Below are 24026 nucleotides of genomic sequence, written 5' to 3'. Positions count from 1 at the left end.
TATGAATCAAAGACCCCAATACACCGTGACCTCTTCGAAGTAATTTCCACCTCAGATATAATTAATTGAGGATATTCCCACTAAAATCCAGGGAAAGCTCTTTTCCAGCCTAGAACACGGAGTGGGCCCGGAACAGCAGTTCCTGTTCCGTGCGCCTTCTTAGACGCCGTCAGAACTTTCGACAAGGGGCATTGACAGATTACTCGTTCCAGATGCACTCCACTCAATGCGGGGAAAGAATCATCCTAGAATCCGGGGTGTGTTCGTGATGTAAAGGCCAACGAACTCAAGGGCCAGGCATCTATGCCGGAACTGTCTACCATTGTTCCTCTCCCTCCCCCTCCCACATAGAAATACGCGATGGAGGCAGAAATCGTCTAGCCTAACAAGGAGTTGGGGCATTTCTGCCTACCAAGAGTACTAAACCAAATGCATCTCAATTTTTTCCTCGAGCATTTCTTTGCCTCTCGTTTCCCGCGCCGAATAAGTCGTCGGAGACGAAACCAGAGTGGGGCGACCCCAGAAGAGATTTTTCCTCGGCGGAGGCGATTCTCAACATTAACATTGCAACCACCCTTTTGACCTCAAATCGCCAACATGGAGAAAGCCATGGATCCGGAGAAATCGCTAGATCCCTTCGCTGGGGAAGAGGCTGGTGGAGTGCAGTATAGGAGTATGAAGTGGTGGTAAGTTCTCATTTGCAGAAATCACTGTCCAATGCAGAAAAGCTAATGATATTCGTGTATAAGGCAATGCGCAATTCGTACATACTACCCAATCCTTTTCGTTTTCAATCCAGGTGGAAAACTAACCAAATAACAGTGATGATTGCCCAGTCTGTCTCCTTGGGTGTCCTTTCGCTGCCCTCTTCAATGGCAGTCTTGGGCTTGGTCCCGTACGTCCAATGAGTCACTTCTCGAATTAGCATATGATGGCCCCGTACTAATTTAAGCAGTGGCTGTATTATCATTGTTGGAATTGGAGCCATGACGACTTACACCGGATATGTCGTCGGTCAATTCAAACTGCGATACCCTCAAGTCCATAACATGTCTGATGCGTCAGAGATTTTGTTCGGCGCTTGGGGACGCGAGATCTTCGGAGTCGCCCAGATTCTCTGCTTCATTTTCCTTATGGGTGCTCACATCTTGACTTTCTCCATCATGATGAACACTCTTTCCAACCACGGTGCCTGCACTATCATTTTCTGTCTGGTGGGAGCCATCCTCTGCTTCGTCTTGACGCTCTCACGGCGCCTGGAGGAAGTCTCTTGGCTTGGAATTATCTGTATGAAAATCACATCTTGTTTTTGTGCCTGTCTACTGAGCCCAGCTGACATATCCTAGCTTCGGCCTCGATCTTCACGGCCGTCATGATCACAATGATCGCCATTGGCATTGAAGCCCCGGATCCTCGAACATATGCCATTACCCATCCAAGTCTCATGAACGGATTCCAGGCAACTCTGAACATCGTTCTGGCCTATTCTGGTCATATGTCTTTCTTCAGTTTCCAGTCGGAGCTGGCTAACCCGGCCGATTACCCGAAAGCCCTGATTGTTTTCCAGGCCACTGATACTTCTCTGTATCTCGTCACTGCCCTCGTCATCTACCGATACGGCGGACCGAACGTAGCGAGCCCCGCCTTGCTGAGCACTAGCGCACTCGTTTCCAAGATTGCTTTCGGTATATCTATTGGAACAATTGTTATTGCTGGAGTCGTCATTTGCCATGTCGGTGCGAAGTGTATCTACGTGAGACTGTTCCGTGGCACCCACACCATGAGTGAGAGGTCCTTCCGTTCCTATGGAACATGGGTTCTGATCACTTTCCTCATGTGGGTCATTGCGTGGTTGATCGCCGAGGCAATCCCTGTCTTCAACGACCTTCTCAACATGATCGCGGCTGCATTCTGCAGTTGGTTCTCGTTTGGCCTGGAGGGCCTTTTCTGGTTGAAGATGAATCGCGGACAGTATACTGCGAATTGGCGAAAGATGGCCTTGACCGCGTTGAACATCTTCCTCGTTCTCGTGTGTTGCCTCATTGTAAGTTTCTTTCCGGCTCCCCTTCAAATTGCATTACTGATCGTACAACAGTGTGGAATGGGTCTTTGGGCCACAGGAACAAGCATTCGAATCAATGCGAAGTCCGCGGGTCGTCCGTTCTCCTGCGCCTCTAACGCCTAAATTATTATCATGTTTAGGCCCCTATAGACGCGCATCATGAGGAGCAGGGCTATCGTAGCCCTTACTTGTATAGTCACTAGCCGAGAGGCATTGTTCATAGAAATGGAACCGAATGCGATTGAACGATTCAACCCGAATAGCTAACTAAACCCTGCTTCATGAAATACCACGAGGGAAGCAAGGGGACTTGCGTCTCGAAAACCCCCCCAAGTTCTAAAGCACTGCAAAAGCAGAGACATAGCTCACAGAGCTATCTGATACATCTTCTACATCGGAACTCCGCTCATATCTCAAAAAGTGGAACCGACCTTCCTTGCCTGCGGATCGATTGGCGGTGACCACTTCAAGGGCTGCCATGATCACACCAATGGGGTGGCGGCCACAGACAGTATTACCTGTGCGGTCAATTGTGTCAAGGAAAGTTTGAGAAGATCCAGTGGTGATGGCAGCCATTGTAGCAATATCGAATGCTGAGATGCTTTCATGGATGGTGGGTTCTTTGCTCGAGATACGGTCTCGACGCTGTAAAGAGTGTCCGGCGGAAACCGAGTCAATATTCTCCAATACATCATCGGCATCCATGCCCGGTTGTGGCAGACCGTCACTGGAGAGAGGCAATTGGGGCCCAGGTGTCGGGGCTTGGGGAACGTAATATGTGTATCGGAAGCGGAGGCCCCAGTGGCAGAAATCCGAGCTTACGACGAAAATATTAGAGGGGTCAGCCAAGTATGGAGCTAGTAGTGCGCCAAATGCTTTCTCGGTCTCAGCAGAGGTATTTCCGACCATGATAGGGACCAGCGGAGGGTACTGCGCAGTTGGGGTAGTAGGGAGTTGCTGTTGAAGAAGACGGTGGATGTAAGGCAGATGCATCTCAATGCTGTGCTCTTCTTCGTCGACGGACTGGGTCATGGTCGTGAATTGAATACTGGATCCATTTGACTTCTTTGCTGGGGTAGCCAGGAGATTCGCGATGAGCTCCGTATCTAGCGGGAGAGGATCATCGGAGAGCGGGGTATAGTACGAGGTGACCTGCGGAAGGGCCAGCGTTGAGAGCGGATAGTGATGCGATGGACCTAGAACGAAGATCCTCTTCCTGTGAAATGATGATGTGAGATGCAGCGTCCCATCCAGACAATTAAGATAAACTCACGCTTTAGATAGATCGAGTGCCTTGTATGCGTAGGCTGCGCAGGGCCCCGAGTACGCAAACCCCGCATGTCTATTTGGTCAGTATATTTATTGCAAGCAATAATGGTTTGACTTCGCAAGGAATAAGACATACGGGGCTATGACTATTCGCGCTCCTGATACAGGAAGGGGACCTGCGTGGTCCATTGTATCAGGCACCTGGCCCAACCAGCCGTCCAACTGTTTGGTCAAAGTATTGGCGTCGTTTGAGTACCATGACCCAGCGTGGGAAGCTTCTCTGGATGGCATAATGATTTCTCAAGTGATGTTGATGTATGGATGAAGAAAGTCGCCGTAGCTGTAGTTGGGGAAAACAACTGGGGAGCTCCGGGAGGAGAAGCGGGGGGAGAGCAGCGTCACTGGTGGAGCAGATGCAGTGCGGGATACCAAACATCACTACTAGTAGCTACTAGTACGGCATGCCGAGTGCCTGAGGTGGTTTGAAACATGGGAGCTTTCAATTTTTGATTGGGAATGAAAAGTCATTACTATACGAGTTTGAAGAGCCTGAGAGAGCAAAGTGTGGTCATAGATTGATGATCTACCACTGTTGGCTGATGATGTCGCAGAGTTGTGGTAGGTTGCACGACCATAGTCATACGATGTTCTGTTGCTTGAGTCATATCCAAAGTATTACAGACTATGAATATCTACCTAACAATGTACAAACCTGAAATCATTGCCTCCAAGGTGTCGCGCGTACTTGTGCAATGTTACCTCTTCCGGTCTAGCGTGTCCCAAGCAACGCGACGCGGCCAATCGCATTCCCAGCATCCCAGCCTTCTTCAGTGCAACCTGCGAACTCGGACTTCCTCCAAACCAGACCTGCAAGAGAGATTGCAAGACTTTGATCACGTCCACATCATCTTTATACATACATCGTCATAATGTCACTCAAGCGAAAAGCCTCCTTCTCGGCAATGCCGTCCAGCCCATTCGTCCCCGCGTCCAGTGACTGGGAGATGACCGACAGCTCCAAACACCTCCACAGCCGGACCAGAAAGCGTTTTCGGGATGGCCGTCCCAACGAGGAAGCGGTTTATGGTTAGTACATTACATTTCATCCTTCCTAATCGCACCCCAAGACTGTCAGATGAGCAACCAACCAAGCTCGGCTAGTCGCTAGCGACAACACGAACGCGAGAGCTAACGAGCAGCAGCGAAAACACTCCGCTGGATCTTTTCTGCTCAGAAACAGCAAAATGAACCTTCAATGGATACATGCGATGAAGTCATGGACTCTGAACCTACCGAAACGATCGATCCGCGACAGCAATCGCTACTTCGATTCTTCCAGCCGCGCACTCAATCGGGCCCCTCCTTCAAACCGTCCCGTGAAGCATTAGCTCCCCGAGCTAACGAGACTGCTGTCGGAAATGATGATGCTTTACGACGCGAGGCATTCGAACGGATAAATTCGGTGGACAGTGCCTGTGGGAGCGAGACTACAAGTCCTGGGTTCAACCAGATGGATGTCGACATGGATATGGATACCGACGAAAGCTGCGAGAGCTCAACCCCTGGTGTCAATATTGGCGTGACAAGCTGGATGTAATTTCCAGATATACGGTTGGCCAGGGCTTCCTCAGCTGAGCGCGGGTCGCTCTCTGATTTGCTACTGCTCTATGGTCGTCTCATTCCCGGCGTCGTTCCTTTTAAGGTGTTAGGTGTTCTATTCGATTTCTCTTCAAATGAGGTGGTATTATTTTTGCAGCAATATGGGACCGTGGGTGATATGGACCCGGAGTTTTCTTTTTCGCGACATGGCCTGGCACGGCATAATTAAGTGGACATACTATTTATTATCAACTATATCTGAATCACACATTACTCTAAACTGGAGACAGGTTCACCATGGGGGGGAAATGTGTTTTGTGAAAGGAGACGGCCAAGATCCATCAAAAACACCAGCCAGTAGGCACTCAACCTCGCCATATGTACGGAGTACGATTCAAGTGAAATCTAGTATGATTATATCTGAGACAATCACCATTCATTGACAATGTTGGACATTCATCCATGGATCTAAGCACTGACAAACAACTCTGCAAATTTATCGTCACGAGCTGCTTCACACTTCTCGAAATACATCGGCATTCCGGCAAGATAATACAACTGCTCAACGGGTTTTCCAGGAATGTTGGCACCCTGGTACCAGGACTTGGCCTTGGGAAACAGAGTCATGTTGGCAATTGCCTGTACTTCTGCCCGCCATTCCTGCGCAGCCTTCATTTGAGGATCAATATAGCGGATACCAGATTTCTCCATCTTCTCAATCATGCTTCGGATCCAATCGGCCTGGAATTGGATGAAGATAGGCCCGTTGGTGAATGGGGTCGGAGACTGGATGGAGTAAGGCAGGAACATGTTTGGGAACCCTGGGACAGTCATTCCGTGGAGGCTTATAACTCCGTCTTTCCATCGAGTTCCCAGGTCAACACCATCTAGATCCCGAATACCTGTCCTGGATAGGCTACCTGTACTTGCGTCAAAGCCCGTAGCCACAGCGATAGCATCCACTTCGTAGATCTTGCCATCGTCGGTCATGATCCCATTGGGGGTAAACTCGACAATTGGATGCTCCTTGGTGTTCACGATGTGGACATTCGGCCTGTTGAACTGTTCGTAGTAATCCTGCTCCAATGATGGGCGTTTCGTACCCCATGGGTGTGGGGCCTGTAATGGTGCCAATAGTTCAGCCTTCACCGGATCATCGATTCTTTCGCGAACTCTTTTCGCCCAGATATCATAAGCGAACTTGTTAGCGTCTTCATTGACGGTGATATCGGCAAGACTGGCAGCCCAGAACCTGAAACCACCTTCATCATACATCTGATTCACGTGTTTTGCGGCGTCCTCTAAGTTCTCCCAGTCCGCCAGTGCCTTTGTCGTGCTGTGGAAGTGCAGACCACCCCCTGTGCTCCCGGCGTAGGCGAGCAGGTCGCCCGTATCTTTCTGCATCTGTTTTTGACTGGCCGAATCCAGGGTTTTATTCTTCATGGGCACTGCATAGTTTGGTGTACGCTGGAAGACGAATGTTTCGCTAGCTTCTTTGGCCCACTCCTGTGTGACTTGTACACCAGTTGCGCCAGTGCCGATGATAGCGACTCGCTTTCCTCGTACATCGACCCCGTCACGGGGCCAGTGAGCAGTGTGATTGATGCTCCCCTGATAGCAGTCGTATCCCTTCCAGGTCGGTAGATAATTCTGCGAGGCAAAGCCCACGGCAGGAAGGAAGTATTTTGCGACGATAGTTTTGCCGTCCTCCGTCTTGACAGTCCAACGGGCAGTGGTGGTATCAAATTGAGCCGAATTGACACGTGAGTTGAAGAAAGTGTCCTGTCTCACGGATAAAGCTTTGTCAACATGTTGGAAGTAGGCCTGTAGCTCCTTTTGCCCAGGGTATAATTCCGACCAATTCCAATCCTTCCACGCCTCCTCGATATTGAAGGAGTATATAGGCGAAGGAATGTCCACCCTGGCGCCAGGATAAAGGTTGGCATTCCAGGTCCCGCCCACATCCGACCCCGCTTCGACAATTTTCACATTGAGGTGTAGTTGGTCTCGGAGTCGATGTAGAAGGTAGATACCCGAGAACCCCGCCCCGACGATCAGCGCATCTATCTCCAAGACTGCCATAATGGTGAATATGTAAATCTGCTAGTACAGAATATCCAGGGGATGGTAGTTTCAATTTATGTCAGGGAAGTGGGTGGCCTGAAATTTTAGCATTATAAGTTAGTGCTGATACACTGTATTTCCTGGTGGATACTGCTAGTAGTATGTTGGTGGCGAAGCCATCCCCGCACCGGTAGACCTACGCCATTGATTAAACCTCGGTCTATCCGACTCATCTCAAAATTCCTGCCTCGTAGCTCCCTTGGATCTCAATCTGGTACTTAAATCAAGGTAGCGGGTGATGACAATATACAATGCGTAGAAGTCTTGAGCCGAAAGATAATTCTACTTGTTGCAACTTGAATCCGGCAGATCAATGGAGCCCATTTTGATACGCCGATGCCCCATGAGTAGGTGGAGTAGGAGGGGCTGAGGGCTACCCCTCGTAGGATATCTACTTAGACTACCTACCATTACCTAGTACCTAGGCAGGTACTGCGAATCTCGATACTTCCATAGTAACCTTGAAAAACGGCTAGAATATAGCATGTTTTGAAATTGGGATGAATTACCGCTTTCCTCACTAGGTATAAAGCCAAAACCGTGACATTGCAAATTGTGCAATCATGTAGCGACCTTAAGATGTAATTCTTCTCTTTAGCTGCAAGGGAAAGCCCGACGAATACCAACCATCTACCTTAGAGACCGACTATTAAGAGAGTGAAATATAGGGGATTTCAAGATCCACGCTGTACCAACGCCTTCGTTCTTTATGGCATGCGGATCAGCATTTTGCACATTGCCGCCTACACGAGCATTATATAATTCAAACATTTAAATAACTGATCCATCTTTTGTAGATGTAAAATTAGTTCTTTGAAGTGAGGATAGGATGCCCTTGTGCAGGTGTTCCTGCATTATGGCTGCTTTGCCCCAGATCCACCTTCTTTGAGGCCTGAGGCCACAACACTGCCTGACGCTCTGTTACCGCCGCGTACCTTCTTTCCAAGCTCCCACTGTCAATTTGCGGGAACCTCGAAGACAAGAGCCTCTGGCACAAAAGGTTTACGCTGTACCTCGATCTAAACCCCCGCACGATCAATTTAACATCTCTCCAAGCGCCCCCGAAGTTCTCATCGGGAAAGCGGACACAGCTCTGACCTTGACTACCCCTCCAAAGGAGACAATACCTTGTCGATTACCCCCAACAACATCGAGGCTACATCATGGAGACCGGACACGCCGTGCAATATCTGGAAGGACTGCTTGGTCGCTCTTTACGTGTACACACCACAGACAGTCGTATGTTTGTTGGCATTTTCAAGTGCACTGACGCGGTAAGCAGCTTTTGCCAACCATACCTACCCTTCTCTCTGTGTGGTTGGCGCCTCATATACGTTTTCATCACTTGCATTCCATGCTGACAGAAGGAATGCATCAGGAACGAAACCTCATCCTGGCCAACTCACTTGAGTACCGTTTCCCCACCCCCTCTGCCGTTGAAACGGCTGCGAAGGAGCTCGAATCCTGGGACAACGCATCCGAAGCCGCAAAGGCCACCGTTAAAGTGAATATGACCAGTCGTCTTATCGGCCTGATTGTGATCCCGGGCAGACACATTACAAAGATTGAGCTGGAGTAAAGGCCCGACCCGATACATGTGCACCCTCTGCATGTTTACAAGGTGGCGTCTTACTGTTTACTCACAGTGAGAATTTACCTCTGGCCGATAATGGAAACGACTACCTCGATCAGATCACGCCTTGGAATATTGCCCTCCAAAGAAAGATCCCGGTTTCTCGGTAAACCTGGGTTCTGCCCTGTAATGCCCAGAGATACTATCCTTGCTTTTCCGCCATACGTGGGGCTGCCAAGAATGACTTCCTGGCGGGCCTATGCTCGTCCCGTCACAATCAACGTGGCAAGGAGAACACTGCATCTGCATCGCGGCATCAGGCGGGCTTGGCCAGCAGGTCCGCTGCGAACGATGGACCAGTTGGGGAATCCTTTGCGTCAGCCCTAGATGGCCTCGTGAGGGTCCTATGCACTGTGGGAGGAGGGGATGCAAAGGGCGGTGTCTCCGCCACATGGAGATAGATGCCTTGGCGGTATAGCGTGTAGCGGCTTTCGTGCAGAACCAAGACTATCTGCGGCTCCTATCCACCCAGGCCGCAGCTCGGCCAAGGACGGAACTGGATCTGTACCGTTAAATGTGGGCTGGCTTGAACAGGGGACAAGAAATAAAGAAGCAACAAGAAAACAAAAGGAAAACCAACGGACCACTGGGGATGACTATCGGGGCCTGTCACCAATCTTTTTGACCTTGTTTTTAGAGTGGTGAGGCGGGGTTGACGAGATGGTGGCGTCAGGATGGTGAACGAGATGCTCCCAGAGGTCAGCCTTTCCCCCGCGGCTTGTGATAGGAGCGCAGGTGGGGTCTAAGCTCCAACCCACAGGCTTTCTTACTGGCTGGGCCATCAAAGGAAAAGTTTACGATAGGCATTAGTGTGTAGCAATTATTCGCACCGACTGTTCCAGCTCGTCGGACCAAATTTAAATCTGGAATAAAATGAGTTGCTTTTGTTCGCTTTCGCTCGCTTATCGGTGGAGGGTGCATCCTCCAGATTGGAGAGTTCACAATGCTAGACTGCGTCTATGGTAGCCCCGGTTTAAGTGGCAGCCTTGAGGAAGAGCGGAGTGGCGCATACATACTGATACTTCTCCTCATTCCTCTCCGCCACCCACCACCTGCAGCTACTCTAGATAGACAGTGAACACAATTATGGAAAGTAGGATAAAAAATACTAATAAAAATGTCAGCTATACCGATCGTAAATGTCATCGACTATATAAAGACTAAATTCATCAATGAAAACTATAAATATCAATATCAACCGGGGCCCAGACCTCCAGACTCTAGACTTCCCCCCTCCAGACAGCACCTCGGCCCGCAGATGATCCGGCTGACCTAATCTGGCCAGAAGCGGGCGACGCAGCTTCCGCCGCCGAAAAGCACCCCAAGTACCTTCCCACGTACTAGCGGTGGCGGAGTACTTTCCTCGTTTACATCCCCCCTCTATCTCTGCTGCTCTTCCTCATCTCTCTTCCTGTTAACCACAATATACCTCTCGGTGAGTTTGTCTATATTTCCTTTGTTGTTAGGCTTCTCGCGGCCTCAAAAATACATCAGACAGCCTAGTCTTATCATGACGCATTCCTCTACCCGCCCCGTCCACACCCCAAATTAACTCATACCCAAACTTCCAATTCCTCCCTTGCCTTGCCCACCTCCACATACCACCTGAATTTCGTGGAGTTCAGCCCTGTCGTCGCCTTTTCTCCCTGCCCTCGTGCTGTGTATGGGCAAGACTAATCCCTCGTGCAGAAAGAGCTTTTGTCCGTGCTGAAGCTTCAGCCCTCCCACCTCCTTCCGGCCGTCCAACTTCCTTCGCCAGCTCTTTTTTTTTTTTGCGACCATCCCTTTCCCGCGTAGTCGCTTTCGCCATTTACCCCCTTTCTCTCGCTGCTGGTCTGACCTCCGTCAATCCGAACATTGTCCGGTTGTTCTCCTGTCGTTCCCTTCGTTGCCCGACTCTGTCTGAGAATCGACCCGAAGATATCACTAGTTTCTCGAAACGGCTGCAAGGACCACCTTCGACTCTGTGCGCAGGGGTTCTGCAAGCCTAATATACTGTGTTTGGGTCGCAACCTCTCAGGAGCTAAGAGCCAAGACATTCCGACATCCAGGGGGCATTTTCTCGGCGTAGTGATTTGAACGTCCGCTTCGTGCGCTTTCCCCCCCAGCTCGAGCTTGGCAGATATCCCAGCCTTGCAGTGATGGGTCAGTCGCATTCCAAGGGCAACGCCGCGGGCGACCCGTTGCAGTCGTACCCGTCCTTTTCGAAATCCGACACGAAAGAATCAATCCGTTCCTTCCGTGGCTCCATTCGCTCCAAAATCCGGAGCTCCGACAGCCCTCGGGGATCAACCACCGCCCTCTCTCAGACCGACAGTCAAGGCGACCGTTCCGATGCCGGTTCAATCAGGTCCGCTAAATCGTTCGGTAGTCGCCCCGGCTCCAACGCCGGCCTTTCCTCACCAGGCTCCGAAGGCCCTTCGCGAACAAGCTCTCCCGAACCCCCACCATCGCCAGCACTCTCAACCAGCCTACAGCGTGGTCATAAAGATGTGAATGCGATGCAACAGAGTGGCGAGGTCGACCATGTTTCGGAGGGTCCTCCTCAGGGTGGTCCGCCCTCAGGCCCTGGAGGTGTGGCTGGCGAATCCATCTTGATCAAGAAGCCGAACCAAGTAAATCCGATCTTGGATTTCATTCTCAATGCGCCACTTGAGACATCCGGATCTCCCGGCATGGGCATGGGCGCTCTGAAGTCCATTGATCTCGACGATATGATTTCGCGGCTCCTAGACGCAGGCTACTCCACCAAGGTCACAAAGACTGTTTGCTTGAAGAACGCTGAGATCACTGCTATTTGTTCGGCGGCCCGGGAGACATTTCTTTCTCAACCTGCACTGTTAGAATTGGCTGCTCCTGTCAAGATCGTTGGTGATGTCCATGGCCAATATACCGATCTCATCCGTCTTTTTGAGATGTGTGGATTTCCACCCCAGTCGAACTACCTCTTCTTGGGCGATTATGTCGACCGTGGAAAACAGAGTCTAGAGACAATTCTGCTCTTGCTGTGCTATAAGCTGAAGTACCCCGAGAATTTCTTTTTGCTTCGCGGCAACCACGAGTGCGCTAATGTCACCCGAGTTTATGGTTTCTACGACGAATGTAAGCGACGCTGCAATATCAAGGTTTGGAAGGGTTTCATTGATACTTTCAACTGCCTCCCCATTGCATCAATAGTTGCAGGAAAGATTTTCTGTGTTCATGGCGGTCTTTCACCAAGTCTTTCGCACATGGATGATATTCGAGGAATCGCACGGCCCACCGATGTACCCGATTATGGGTTGCTAAACGACCTTCTTTGGAGTGATCCTGCGGACATGGAAGAGGACTGGGAGCCCAACGAGCGTGGTGTGAGCTATTGCTTTGGAAAGAAAGTCATCATGAACTTTTTGCAACGCCATGACTTCGATCTTGTGTGCCGTGCACACATGGTGGTAGAGGACGGATATGAATTCTATCAGGACCGGGTCCTCGTGACTGTGTTCTCAGCACCCAATGTAAGTGTCCTACCTACCCCGCTTGGGCATCAGTTTGCTTTTTTCATGACGTGGGGGTGATACTGATTTGTTCTTCCCTCTGTAGTATTGCGGCGAGTTCGACAACTGGGGTGCGATTATGTCCGTTTCGAGTGAACTCCTCTGTAGTTTCGAGCTTCTGAAGCCCTTGGATTCGACCGCATTGAAGAATCACATCAAGAAGGGTCGTAACAAGCGAAACAGCTTGTTGAGCAGTCCGGTGAGTCTCTTCGCCCCCTTGCGTGTGTTTCTCTTATCTCGTGCCAAGCGATCGCCTCCATCCGCTGTGCAACGATGCCGAGACACACCTTACCATGCAATCTGTTCCTCAAGTACTCATCAGATTTACACAGCCTGCAATCCCATCCGCCCAAAGTTTCTAAGGTTACTTGCTGCCCTTAGTTCAAGTTGCCCTATTGCCATTACCTGCGTGGCACTTCATCTTCCAGTACAATGACCACAGATACCAACAGAAACTTACCGCAATTTACCCTCTACCAGCCACCACGTGCAGGCCATTCCTCTCTTCATTAGAGCATGGCTGAAGGTTGAGCCACCTCTCAAGGCGCGTCTGTGTTTCCTCCACAGCCCTGATTTGTCTTCGAATACTTCATTGGAGCCAGTGGTACAGAAACTCCGTTCGATCCGTTCCGTGCTTGGGAGCCTTCGGTTTCCAATTTGCATGTGGATTCCATGCGAACCAGAGAGACAGCGCAGGAAGCTGCCCAAATGGAATTTATAAAGGACCCGGTGAAATTTCTGCTACCCGAAACTACTCCTTCCGGGGTACGTACAACATGTTCCTCCAGCCCCGGCTGGTTGGGCACGCCCTGGGCTGCGCCACTGGGCACTTACTCCACTCTGGTTGATTCTTTCTCCTGTATCCATGTATCTACTCTTTTCTCATTAGTCGGTGTTTGGAAGGCTCTTTTGCCGATTCCGTTACAACAGCCATGATTCTAATCTGCAATCTCTCTTCCTCTAACGTCTAACGCTATTCCATTTTCAAATTACTCGTTGTCCTCATTGTAAATGCACTCATATTTTGGAATATTGACGACCAAAATATTCTATATACAATATAAACAATATACAAACCACTCACCTCTGCCCAAGCAATCCATGATTCGCCTCCCAGAATAACCGACACCCCGTATGCCCCCAATGGTCCGTCCACCACTCCCCAAAACTATCCTGCACATCCTCCTCATCAACCCTAAGAACCCTCTCGTCCCTCTTTAGTGCGCAAAGCGCACAGGCATGCGCAGCCTTCAACGCTCCTTGTCTAGGCTTCGCAGTAACAACCTTCAAAGCCGCCGGTCCAGCCACAGTCGGAATGGGCCGCAGCCCAGCGCTCTGAACCACGGCGTTGAAGAGCGCCGCACGCTCGCGCCAGAGCGCCAGGACGTCAACGGCGTCTTGCTCTTCCTTGACGTCTTCGTGTTTGTTTACGGCGTTGAGTTTCATGCCGCTTGATTTGCCGGCGCGGGCGGGCCCGATGCGCATGCTTTGGCTTAGGATCGTGTCGCGTTTCCAGCGGAGGTGGCGGCCCGCTATGATGCGGGCTGCTGTTGAGGTTGTTGTGTGGATTTTGGATGCGGTTGTGCTTTGCTGTGGGGTCCGGGGTGGCTGCGTTGTTTTGTTGTTTGTTGTTGCGGCTTCTTTTTGGAGGTTGTTCATTAAGTCGACGAGGAGTTCTAGGAGGACGGATGGTGGGGGGATGTTGGTTGGTCGGACGGTTGGGGATGGGACTCTGGTTCCTAATGTGAAGCTTTCTGGGGGTGGGCTTGTAGGTGTTGATTCTTTTCTTGTGGGTGCTGGTGCTGGGGCTGGTGCTAGTGCTGGTGCTGGGGCTGGGGCTGGTGCTAGTGCTGGTGCTGGGGCTGGGGCTGGAGTCGATAATGGCCCATCGTTGAAGTCATCCCAGTCATCGAAGGCCTCGTCGTCCCAGGTTGGTTGTTGAGGCACGGACTTTGTAGTCATTGGTTTCTTTTCCAGGGGGAATTTTGACTTTGGCTTTGCTTTTGGGACCGATGCAGCTGTCGTTTTAGGAGCCGGAGATGGAGCACTTAATTTCGTGGAAGTTGCATCCGTGAATTCCCCCCCAGTCCCCGAATGAGTCGTCTTCCCATGTTGGATTGGAGTCTGGCAAAGTATTGAAGGTTTGTAGAGGCGGGTTGCTTTCAGAAGACTTGTTTATAGTTGAAGTCACGTCTTCAATCGACAATGAATCTAGCAAGTCGAACGTGTCCGTTGCTTGTTGGACTTTTGGTTGCTTTGGCGGTGGGTTGGAGACTTTGCTTTCTTGAGCAGCGGGCATTGAATACTGTGATTGATATGATCGAGCAGCGCTGGCCTCTGGTCCCTCAAAGTCTCCCCAGTCATCTTCTGTGTCACTGACAGGAGTTTCCTCTGTAGCATCAAACAACACATCGCTGTTAATTTGCCGTGGCAGATCGAATGCTGGCAAGCTTGGCACTTGATGATGGGCGGCTGGTGCCTGAGTGACGTATTGGGCAGAGGCTGAACTGGAACCAAATTGTTGATTCACACGCGCCTGAGTGTTCGTGGACCCGGCAAAAAAAAAATCATCTGATTGATCAAAATCTTCAATCAATGCGTTTGTTTGTGACTGTGGTTGCTTGGTCGTCTGTGGTGTGCCCAAAGTGCTTTGCGTCGGGGCGGGACCCTGCCCAAATTCTGCAAATAAGTCTGCGGACATTATATCCGAACGCTGCGTAACATCAAGGAAGGTGTGGAGACTATCGTATAATCATGGCTCGCCGGGTTATAGGGAAGGTCGACCAAATACCAAGTTGGAGTCGTCGGCTTCGGCGGGTTTCAAGGGGAGTTGGAGGTGCGCACGATAAGGTGTGTGGATTACATTATCGCTCTTCCCCTCACCCGCATCTTCCCTCCGCCATTTCCCAGCCACAAACCACATGAAATGAGAACCATTGAGGAGACCAGGTACCTATACCCAATAGACAGGGATGGCTTGTATAACTGACCCCATGTAGAAAGAGATGGGCGATATTGTTCAATAGCGACGCTCCCTCCGATTTTCGAGCTGCGCTCCGAGCGGAGCAGGGTGGGAAGCTGTGCAACGATGGGCTGAGATCGATCTGCTGGAAGGTCCGTGGCAAAAGAACGACTGCAGCTCTAATTTCAAGTACTCACTCCATCTGCAGGTGTTTCTGCTCTTCGAGGGTCTCGATCGCGAACAATGGTCCAAGAAACTAGACGAGTCGCGTGACGCATACAGCGCACTCCGCGCCCACTTTTTGAAATATATTGAACACCCCGACGATTTAGAGTCATCTGCTGATCCGCTGGCGGACGATGAGGAGGTATGTTAGACTTGGCCTATGGCGAATGAAGAGGCCCTCCAGCACCACCCGAGGTACTCTTGATTTACGAAGCCTTCTAACTATTGCCTATCTATAGTCTCCTTGGCAAACACTTCGCCAGGATGAGAAACTTCGAGCGGAGATTTTACAGGACGTTGACCGATGCCTGCAAGAAAATTACTTCTTTCAAGAGCCAGCAACCAAGTCAAAACTGACTGATGTCCTGTTTATTTACTCAAAACTCAATCCAGATGTGGGCTACCGGCAAGGCATGCATGAGCTCCTGGCTCCGATTCTTTGGGTCATTGATCGGGATGCAATTACCCCACCACTGGAAAGTCCTGTAAGCTCTGCGGGGTCTGAAGATGACAGTTTAATGTTGGAACTTCTTGATGAGCAGTTCATTGAGCATGACTCGTTCACACTCTTCTCTCTGTGTAATGCAGACGGCTCGTACATACTATGAGCATGGCGAGACGCGATCCTCCGACGGTCAAATGGACGTCATTCCAATTGTGAGTAGGTGTGAATATCTTCACAAAGAGGCTCTGGGAACTATAGACCATGAGTTGGCAGATCACCTACAAGCCATAGAAGTGCTACCTCAAATTTTCTTGACGTGAGTTAACGATACAATTGACCTGAAAGAAGATTTAGCTGATTAAATCCAAAGGCGTTGGATGCGTTTACTTTTTGGACGTGAATTCCCATTCGACGATGTGCTGATCATGTGGGATGTTTTGTTCGCCAATGGCCTGAGATCTGATCTTGTGGACTTTACCTGCATCGCAATGCTACTTAGAATTCGCTGGGAACGTGAGTATCTGGAATAAAATTATCTGGTGAAAATGGAATATTAATATTATACAGTGCTCAGCGCAGATTACACAGGTGCATTGTCATTGTTACTGCGCTACCCCTCTCCGGAACCACATAAACCTCGGACTTTCATTTATGATGCACTGTACCTCGAGCAGAATCCTACTGCGGAACGAGGCAGTTTCATCATTTCGAAATATTCAGGCAAAGAACCAGAGTCGTCGAAACGCCATAGCCAATCCCGTTTACGACCTGCCCGACGAGCACATTTGTGGGATGATTTCACAACCAGCAGCGGCAGTAACTCTTCTACACAATCACCAACCAGAAATAGCCCCAAGAGCCTCGAGTCACTTTTTCAGGACGTGTCTCAGGGAATACAGCGACGCACTGAGTCTTGGGGTGTGGCCAAGGCTGTCCGGGGGGCTGTCACTGAAGCCAGAAAAAACATGCAGACAATGAATTATGAGCCAGGACTACGAGCACACAATGCAGACCGACAACCGACTGGTACGATACCGCCAGGAATCCCAAAAACTCCAACGGCCACTGAGCTAGGTCTGAAAGCACGAATCGACCGCTTGGAAGAGAGAAACCAAGAATTAGCGAATGCTCTGGGCGACGCATTAAAAGATCTTTATTTACAGCTAGCCACCGTGAAGGATCTTGACCCAACCGCGCATGATGCAGTGAAACAGACCTTGAATAGGGCAGTGTCAGTACAAAGCTGTCTTCAAGACCCTTCGCTGCCACTGCCAACCTTGGCTCCAAATTTGACACCAGTCGGCAAAACCGATGAGACGAATGAAACAGAACGGTCGCTAATTCCCCCGCCCAAAGACCCCATCCTCACAGAGACTGAAACAGATACGACCGCCAGCGATCAGCAAAATACAGTTGACCCCCATGTGGATAGTCTCCAGTCCAACGCCAAGGAGAATCCTCCAGAGCCAGTGAGCGGCGCAGGAGAAACGAAAGCTGGCGGCCCGGTTGAAGCAAGGCGGGAGGCACTGCGGCCGAATCTGCGGTCATCCCTGTCCGATGCAGGGTTCTCGTGGATGCTAGAAGGCAGCCGAAACCTCTCCAGTTTCGTGAGCTCGGCATCGGTGCCCCCGGAGCAGACTCGACACCAGGAGTCACCCCGAACGAAAGGCAGTCCCTTGTTCGGAAACAGCGGGGAGGAGAAGTCAGGCTCCGATGCCGAGCACGACGAATTGGCCTTGCGTAGTCTCCGAGGTCCGCTTTAAACGGCAGGGGTAAGGAGGATGTATCCTGGTCGAAGTCGCATATGCGGGCGGAGCGGGATGAAGATTCTCATGGCTGTGATACGCTAGAGGGTATCTTGGCCAGCCCTTGAGCAGTCTTGCGGATTTGCCGTCGGTGTACTCTGTATAGAGTCGGGTGTTGGCTAGTTTTTGGTACTATTCTACTTTTTGGATTTTATTATCCAGTTTGCGCAAGTGGAGGCTTCTTTTCTTCTCTTATAGCCATGCACAATATTTCCTCTATCTCATGAGATTTTTGATATGCCAGTTATGGAGATGGTTGACTAATTATAGCGAGGTTCATGAATCTGTAGACTGAGATTGGATCACATGTCTCTAGTACTCCCACGGGCCAAGCTACCCCAGATTACCCGATCTGATAAACATGGCGTGTTTCAACAAAGAACTAGACTGTCTTCGCCAAGGGTGTTGTGCATCAGGAACACCTCCGTTTGTCTCAGCACGGTCAAGTTCGTAAATTGGATTTCGCTGGGCTGTCATTGGGCCCTAGTGTGAGATAGCGGTGGGGCCTCGGATCTGTCGGGCAAGAAAAGAACCACTTTTGGAGTTGGAACGGTAGGAGGAAACGGAAGTAACATGGAGGATGTATAGCTGCCGAGTGGAGAATGGAAAGGGCTGTGCGTTGAGTGCTATAGACCAGTATACGTGTAGTCCATCGAGATAGTTACTAGTACTTGGCAATACGAATACGTGGTAACTTGGGTATTACATCTCAAGCTATTCCTATATGCCCAAGGGGGAAAAAAAAAAAAAAAAGGCTTCATAGTCAAGGTGAGTCCCGTGCCGATCGGTAGATCGATCTCTGTCAGAGGTCAAAATCTCGACCCTCTTCTCTCCTTGTTCAATCACTTCAACCAATTCTTTGATTTTTCCATACACGGTGGAGAGGCCATCTCGCTCATTACATCACCCCGCCCCTTTCCCTTTTCTCTTTCTCCCCACCGAACAACCCCCCCCGCTGTATTCCTCGCATCCTTTTTTCCCCTCTCCTCCTTTGAGAGAAGAGAGAAGAAAAAAGAAGAAAGAGCCAACCCAGCTCATCGCGTTCTCCTATCGTCCACGACGCCACATATGCTGGGCGCGTTTCGAGGCAGCTGCCCTCCCATCGACCCGCCCCGCTGACTCGAGCGAATGACCGTTCCCTTCCCTTCCATGTCGCATTCGACCCGTCGCTCCTCTTGAGCCTCGTCTACCCTTGCCCCCCCTGGGTTGGGATCTTTCCGAGTCTAAGAGAATGGGGGCGGCATACAACCCCGATGGTAAGTCATGCGCTGCCTCTTTCTGACGGTTTCACATGTCATGCGAAGGGGAGAGGGGGGGAGTCTGAGTATTGTCGCGAGGAACAGTTGCTTTGTACCCCACAAGGAAGCAAACAAGCAACTCAAAGCTCGGAGCAAATAAGACACTTTGGTGAAGGATGTCCTCCCGGTTTTTCTGAACCATCAGAAAAGATATCAAATGTCAGAGAAGAGCGCGATACAGAGTTTGCATGCTTCGGGACGCATCTGACCCGCGGAGATCGACTTCCCCCTTCCCGCATCACTTGAGGATATCACATTTACTGGAAATCTCTCGTGGCATGAAATTTGTGGCCTGCATCGTGATAGAGTAATAACCCGATGCATCATGCTGATCTTCTTTATTTAGGCGAACCGAGTCCTCTGTCGTCGCCGCTGGGTCCGCTCTCCGAATCTCCCGAGTCGGAGTCGGGTATTCACAAACTTTCTCTGCAAACAGACCAACTGCTGAGAAGCTCAGTGGATAGTCTCTCGTCGGGATATGACCCTCTCTCAAGGTCTGTTGTCGCTTTCTCCCCTCCTTCTGCCCCTCCATGCGGGATGTTAAGAGACTGACGTATTCACCGCATCTTCAGTAGATCTCCGCTGTTCGAGAACGAGCATGGACTCGGCCCAACCGGTCTGGATCGTATACGGCATCAGCCCTCACGGGTACTGACGCTTCCAAATCTGTCAACCTCATCATTGGCTCCGATGACTACTTCGCGTACCTCCCCGTCTCCCCGCTCGAGTTCTTCATCCCGTGCGCATACCGGCCGTATGTCCATGAGCCAGGCCTTTGGAGATCTCGAAGATCTCCACCGGTTCCCCTTGGAATCGTTACACTCCTTTTCTTTTGCACAGCAATCTGAAGAGCTTCTGCACAGCCGACAAAACATCCTTAAGAGGTCGATTGATTTCATGCGCGACCGCATGGGATGGGCCGCCAACAACCCAGGACTCGCCAACGCCCAGGCAAACGCCAGCGGGGATTCGGACTTGCAGAGTATGATGGATCTTTTGACCCGGGCCAATGTTTTGGAGGAAGAGCGAGCCAATGCGCGAGCTGCCCTTACCGGACCTGCGGATGTCAATGGCGACAACATTTTCGAGAAAGCCTTTTCAGACCATGGCTCTCCCCCGACAACTAGAGATGCGATCCAGGATATGCCACTTCCCCCCCGGGTCACAGGCCACATCTATGAATTCGCAAATTCTCAGCCCCATCCCAAGCGACCGCATCCCACAATCCAGGAAGGACTTGATATCGGCTCCGACATCCCGGCGCGTAAGCTTAAAACGTACATACACGGACCTCAACTCTGCCTCGCTCAAAAGCAAGCTGATGGAAACTCTAGCGCAACCATACTCGTCCGCGGATCCTTTCGCTTCTCTTGGTTCATCAACCGCTGGATTGGGATTCCCCATGCCGGCCTTGCATACCCATAGCAGCAAATGGACCCCCGTTTCTCAGGCCGTTTTCCGGACGGAAGCCCAGGCGCCATGGACTATCATTGCAGCTAATGATCTCTCATGCCTTGTATTTGGAGTTACACAGTCCGAGGTCCGTCGACTGAGTATCCTAGAGGTTGTACAGACAGAGCACAGGCAGTGGCTCGAAGCCAAGCTTAAAGATCCCAGTACTGATGCTGCAGCCCGCACGCCGCTCCAACCGGAAAGACCCAACATCCGAGCAGTCAACCCGAAGTACCGGGGTCTGGGGAACGGAGTGACGGCGCAATTACTTAGTAAACCCTCCTCGCGCGAAAAATCTCGGAGAGCACAGACCGACGATGGATATGGCTCAAGCAAGAGAAATCCTCGCAATCCCAACCACCCAGCGAATAAATCACGCGGTGTTTTGCTATGTGGCGACGTTGTTCCAATCCAGAAGCGCAACGGCACTAAGGGCTCCGCTAGCGTTTGGGTCATGGAGAAGCGTGGTGGCCTGATCTGGGTGCTTGAGGAGATCACAGAGAACATTGCATCTGTCCGCTGTGATGATTCTTGGAATGTTGTTGAAGCCAAAGGAGACGTTGAAAAGATCTGGGGCTCGCATGTAGTCCGATCGGGCCAGCCGATAGCCGAACTTCTTCCTCGCCTGCCATCGGAGTCCCTCAAGACTTCACCCGAGAAGGGGCTTGCCAAAATCGCGGAGTTGAAGCACTTCGCCGCGCTCACATCGGCCGGCGTCTGTATTCCCGTGACAGTGGCCAGAGCAGAAGAGAGCTGTACTTTGCAAGTATCGAGTTTCCCGCATGTCGCAGGAATGATGGTCTTATCCTCCTCCACATTGAATGTGATCAGCTCAAACTCGGTATTTTCGTCGGCTCTTTTCGGTCAGGAACGCCCTGAGGGACACCACATCACAGAGTTGGTGCCGGGATTCGACGAGATCTTGGATGTTTTAACCGAAGAAGACAATGTTCCATTGGTCGACGGCATCGTGATCCCTGAACATAGCTTCCGTCGGGCGCGAACCCTGTCCATTTTGCGCGACGGAAAGGCAAACGCCGCATCTGTCTTCACAGAGCCCAGTGGCTTGCTGGCAAAGCACCGGGACGGCTCTACGATTGTGGTTGACATTCAATTGCGAGTGGTCAATAGCGGTACTTTCTTCTCCAAGGAACAAGTAGAGAGGATTGAAGAGCGCTCAAGCGACTCGGAAGATAGCGATGATACGGTGGCAGTCACAGAACTGGTATATGCCCTGTGGATCACATATTCGCGACAATTACATGCCGCGGGCGCCGCAACCAACCTCTCATCATCTTCGCTGCCGAGTTCAAAGCCAACGTCTCCAACGAACAAACCTTCCACGGATGATTCGACAAATGCTTCCACCGAGAAGACAAACTCCGCCACTGCAAATACCGCCGTGGAGGTTCAGGCCCCGAGTTCAACTCTCAGTCAACAGCTCAGCGAAGCAGCGTCACAGCCTCTCACGGATCGCCCAGTTCAACCAATACCCGAAGTCAACCCAAATGCCAAGAAGGAAACTCCGCAGAAACGTACCATCGATGACTATGTGATCCTTGAGGAAATGGGTCAGGGTGCCTATGGACAGGTGAAATCAGCCCGTCTGAAAAAGCAACCCAACAAGAAGATGGTATTGAAATATGTCACGAAAAAGCGGATCTTGGTGGACACTTGGACAAGGGATCGCCGACTCGGAACCGTGCCTCTTGAGATCCACGTTCTGGACTTTCTTCGTCGGGATGGCTATAAGCATCCAAACATTGTCGAGATGGACGGCTTCTTTGAGGATGATGTCAACTATTATATTGAAATGGTTCCCCATGGACTTCCGGGGATGGACCTTTTTGACTATATCGAACTCAAGGCCAACATGGACGAATCGGAGTGTCGGAACATATTCAAGCAGGTGGTAGACGCCATCCACCATTTACATACCAAGGCATTGGTCGTCCATCGCGACATTAAGGATGAGAATGTTGTTCTTGATGGCGAGGGGCGGATCAAGTTGATCGATTTCGGCAGCGCGGCTTATATTAAGAATGGTCCCTTTGACGTCTTTGTGGGCACGATCGACTATGCAGCCCCGGAGGTTTTGCAGGGAAAGTCATACCGAGGCAAGGAACAAGACATCTGGGCCCTGGGTATCCTGCTGTACACGATTGTGTATAAGGAGAACCCATTCTATAATGTTGACGAAATCCTTGACCACCCACTTCGCATCCCCTTCCTCCCATTTTCGGAAGAGTGCATCGATTTGATCCGCAAGATGCTCGACCGCGATGTCGACAACCGACTGACCATCACGGAAATTGTCGATCACCCTTGGATGGCCGCGACCTGAACTTGCCTCAAGGTGCTCTGGCTCTTGCTCTTACTCTTGTTCCTGCATGCTCTCACGCCAATGTCATGGCCAGGAAATAAATTAAAAAACACACACGATACCCCACGACGTTTTGCTTGACCCATTGAATATCATGAATATCATGGACGAAGGAGAGAGAGGGGGAGGAGTGATTATTAACTTTCTTTTTCTTTCTTTTTCCCTCTTATCTTTCTTCTTTTTTTGGGGGGGTGTTTATCTCTGTATCTCAGATGGGGTTGGAAATGGGGGCATTGCACAAAAACAATCTATCTGTCTTCAATGCATTTTGTCATGGCAGTGTTGTGTTGTGTCGCATTTTATTTTTCTTTTTCTTTTTTTATTATTTTGCTTTGGACACCCTACTTGCATCACACTACATTTTATTATACATTTTTTTGGCTTTCCCACAATCATGTCTGTACTTAGATCACACATCAACAATCTAGATGCATTCTCAGCAGTGGATTCAACGGATTCAGTCTTGGTATAGCGTGTGGGGGATAAGCGATGGGACTCCTTGGCAAAACCGGTCTAGTCTTTGTAGTTTAAGCCCGCAAACGACTAAGACTGACAGTAGTTTAGCGCGGTCAACTGTAAGTCAATAAGCATGTCCAGTCGCTAAGTCTTACTCGCTGATAACCGTGTATGTCTCGGCTAGTTTGGGCCGTCTTGAGACCATTCCAATTCACCTGAAATCGCCTCCATCTCCACCTCGACGAGTGGAATGAATCTCTTGTCCCACGGATCGCGCCATGTCCCCCGCACCAGAAAAACGCCCTCCCCTTTCCCCGCTCGGGCAATGGCGACATGGGCTCAGGAACGGGAACGTACACTAATCTACTCCGTCCTTAGTACACTCGTACTCCGTTTGTTGATGGGAAAAGCAAAAAAAGGGAGGCTGACCAGATTGATACTCCCAATGTTTCTCTTCGGAGTCAAGGCGTCGTCAGCCGATGGGGTCGTGTGCCACCCTGTGTGTAGGTAAGTGCGTTATTTTCTTCTAGAAGAGAGTGGATGGCCTAGGCGGGGCAAATGCGATAAGCCCAATGGTCTTACCTTTCAGGTCCCATTCGTTCTATCTGGTACATCCAATGTGGTGTATTGTTCTATCTATTTGGAGGTACCTGCGTACTCTACAGTAGTAACCAAGTACTTTATCGTGTAGAGAGAGTATGCTGTACCGGACAACTGGAATGTCACGGGTACTTTCCCTTCCATTTTCCCTTCTCTTTCTCTCTTGACTCAATCTTC

General features: G+C 50.6%; 9 protein-coding genes across 9 annotated transcripts; 6 read left to right on the top strand and 3 right to left on the bottom strand.

Annotated features, from left to right (window-relative positions):
* Positions 1–597: 597 nt before the first annotated feature.
* Positions 598–2185, top strand: N7533_007474 (uncharacterized protein; the record flags this gene model as incomplete). Its single annotated transcript, XM_057104124.1, has 5 exons — positions 598–673; positions 724–895; positions 956–1287; positions 1347–2044; positions 2096–2185. 5 exons carry the CDS (start codon positions 598–600, stop codon positions 2183–2185), a joined length of 1368 nt encoding a protein of 455 aa, XP_056959081.1.
* Positions 2186–2398: 213 nt separating this feature from the next.
* N7533_007473 (protein MEMO1) lies at positions 2399–3622 on the bottom strand (the record flags this gene model as incomplete). The annotated part of the gene is made up of 3 exons (XM_057104123.1): positions 2399–3278; positions 3336–3404; positions 3468–3622. 3 exons carry the CDS (start codon positions 3620–3622, stop codon positions 2399–2401), a joined length of 1104 nt encoding a protein of 367 aa, XP_056959080.1.
* A 638-nt stretch (positions 3623–4260) lies between these two features.
* Positions 4261–4928, top strand: N7533_007472 (uncharacterized protein; the record flags this gene model as incomplete). The annotated part of the gene is made up of 2 exons (XM_057104122.1): positions 4261–4417; positions 4534–4928. The coding sequence occupies 2 exons, from the start codon at positions 4261–4263 to the stop codon at positions 4926–4928; spliced, it is 552 nt and encodes a 183-aa protein (XP_056959079.1).
* A 470-nt stretch (positions 4929–5398) lies between these two features.
* Positions 5399–7012, bottom strand: N7533_007471 (flavin-containing monooxygenase; the record flags this gene model as incomplete). Its single annotated transcript, XM_057104121.1, has 1 exon — positions 5399–7012. The coding sequence occupies one exon, from the start codon at positions 7010–7012 to the stop codon at positions 5399–5401; it is 1614 nt and encodes a 537-aa protein (XP_056959078.1).
* A 1205-nt stretch (positions 7013–8217) lies between these two features.
* Positions 8218–8633, top strand: N7533_007470 (LSM domain-containing protein; the record flags this gene model as incomplete). Its single annotated transcript, XM_057104120.1, has 2 exons — positions 8218–8328; positions 8433–8633. 2 exons carry the CDS (start codon positions 8218–8220, stop codon positions 8631–8633), a joined length of 312 nt encoding a protein of 103 aa, XP_056959077.1.
* Positions 8634–10828: 2195 nt separating this feature from the next.
* On the top strand, positions 10829–12585 carry phzA (putative serine/threonine protein phosphatase; the record flags this gene model as incomplete). Its single annotated transcript, XM_057104119.1, has 3 exons — positions 10829–12184; positions 12270–12422; positions 12556–12585. 3 exons carry the CDS (start codon positions 10829–10831, stop codon positions 12583–12585), a joined length of 1539 nt encoding a protein of 512 aa, XP_056959076.1.
* A 718-nt stretch (positions 12586–13303) lies between these two features.
* On the bottom strand, positions 13304–14924 carry N7533_007468 (uncharacterized protein; the record flags this gene model as incomplete). The annotated part of the gene is made up of 3 exons (XM_057104118.1): positions 13304–14173; positions 14214–14241; positions 14272–14924. 3 exons carry the CDS (start codon positions 14922–14924, stop codon positions 13304–13306), a joined length of 1551 nt encoding a protein of 516 aa, XP_056959075.1.
* Positions 14925–15149: 225 nt separating this feature from the next.
* Positions 15150–17618, top strand: N7533_007467 (GTPase-activating protein GYP6; the record flags this gene model as incomplete). The annotated part of the gene is made up of 7 exons (XM_057104117.1): positions 15150–15172; positions 15223–15337; positions 15394–15552; positions 15650–15895; positions 15999–16171; positions 16226–16368; positions 16423–17618. 7 exons carry the CDS (start codon positions 15150–15152, stop codon positions 17616–17618), a joined length of 2055 nt encoding a protein of 684 aa, XP_056959074.1.
* Positions 17619–19648: 2030 nt separating this feature from the next.
* N7533_007466 (serine/threonine-protein kinase) lies at positions 19649–22754 on the top strand (the record flags this gene model as incomplete). Its single annotated transcript, XM_057104116.1, has 2 exons — positions 19649–20222; positions 20293–22754. The coding sequence occupies 2 exons, from the start codon at positions 19649–19651 to the stop codon at positions 22752–22754; spliced, it is 3036 nt and encodes a 1011-aa protein (XP_056959073.1).
* Positions 22755–24026: the final 1272 nt, after the last annotated feature.

Source organism: Penicillium manginii (genome assembly GCF_028828005.1).
Source record: "Penicillium manginii strain IBT 31320 chromosome Unknown utg000005l:1.0-5665137.0:1.0-5668048.0, whole genome shotgun sequence".
Classification (NCBI taxonomy): Eukaryota; Fungi; Ascomycota; class Eurotiomycetes; order Eurotiales; family Aspergillaceae; genus Penicillium; species Penicillium manginii.
Note: the sequence above shows the minus strand (reverse complement) of the source record. Positions and strands in the feature narration are given on the sequence as shown.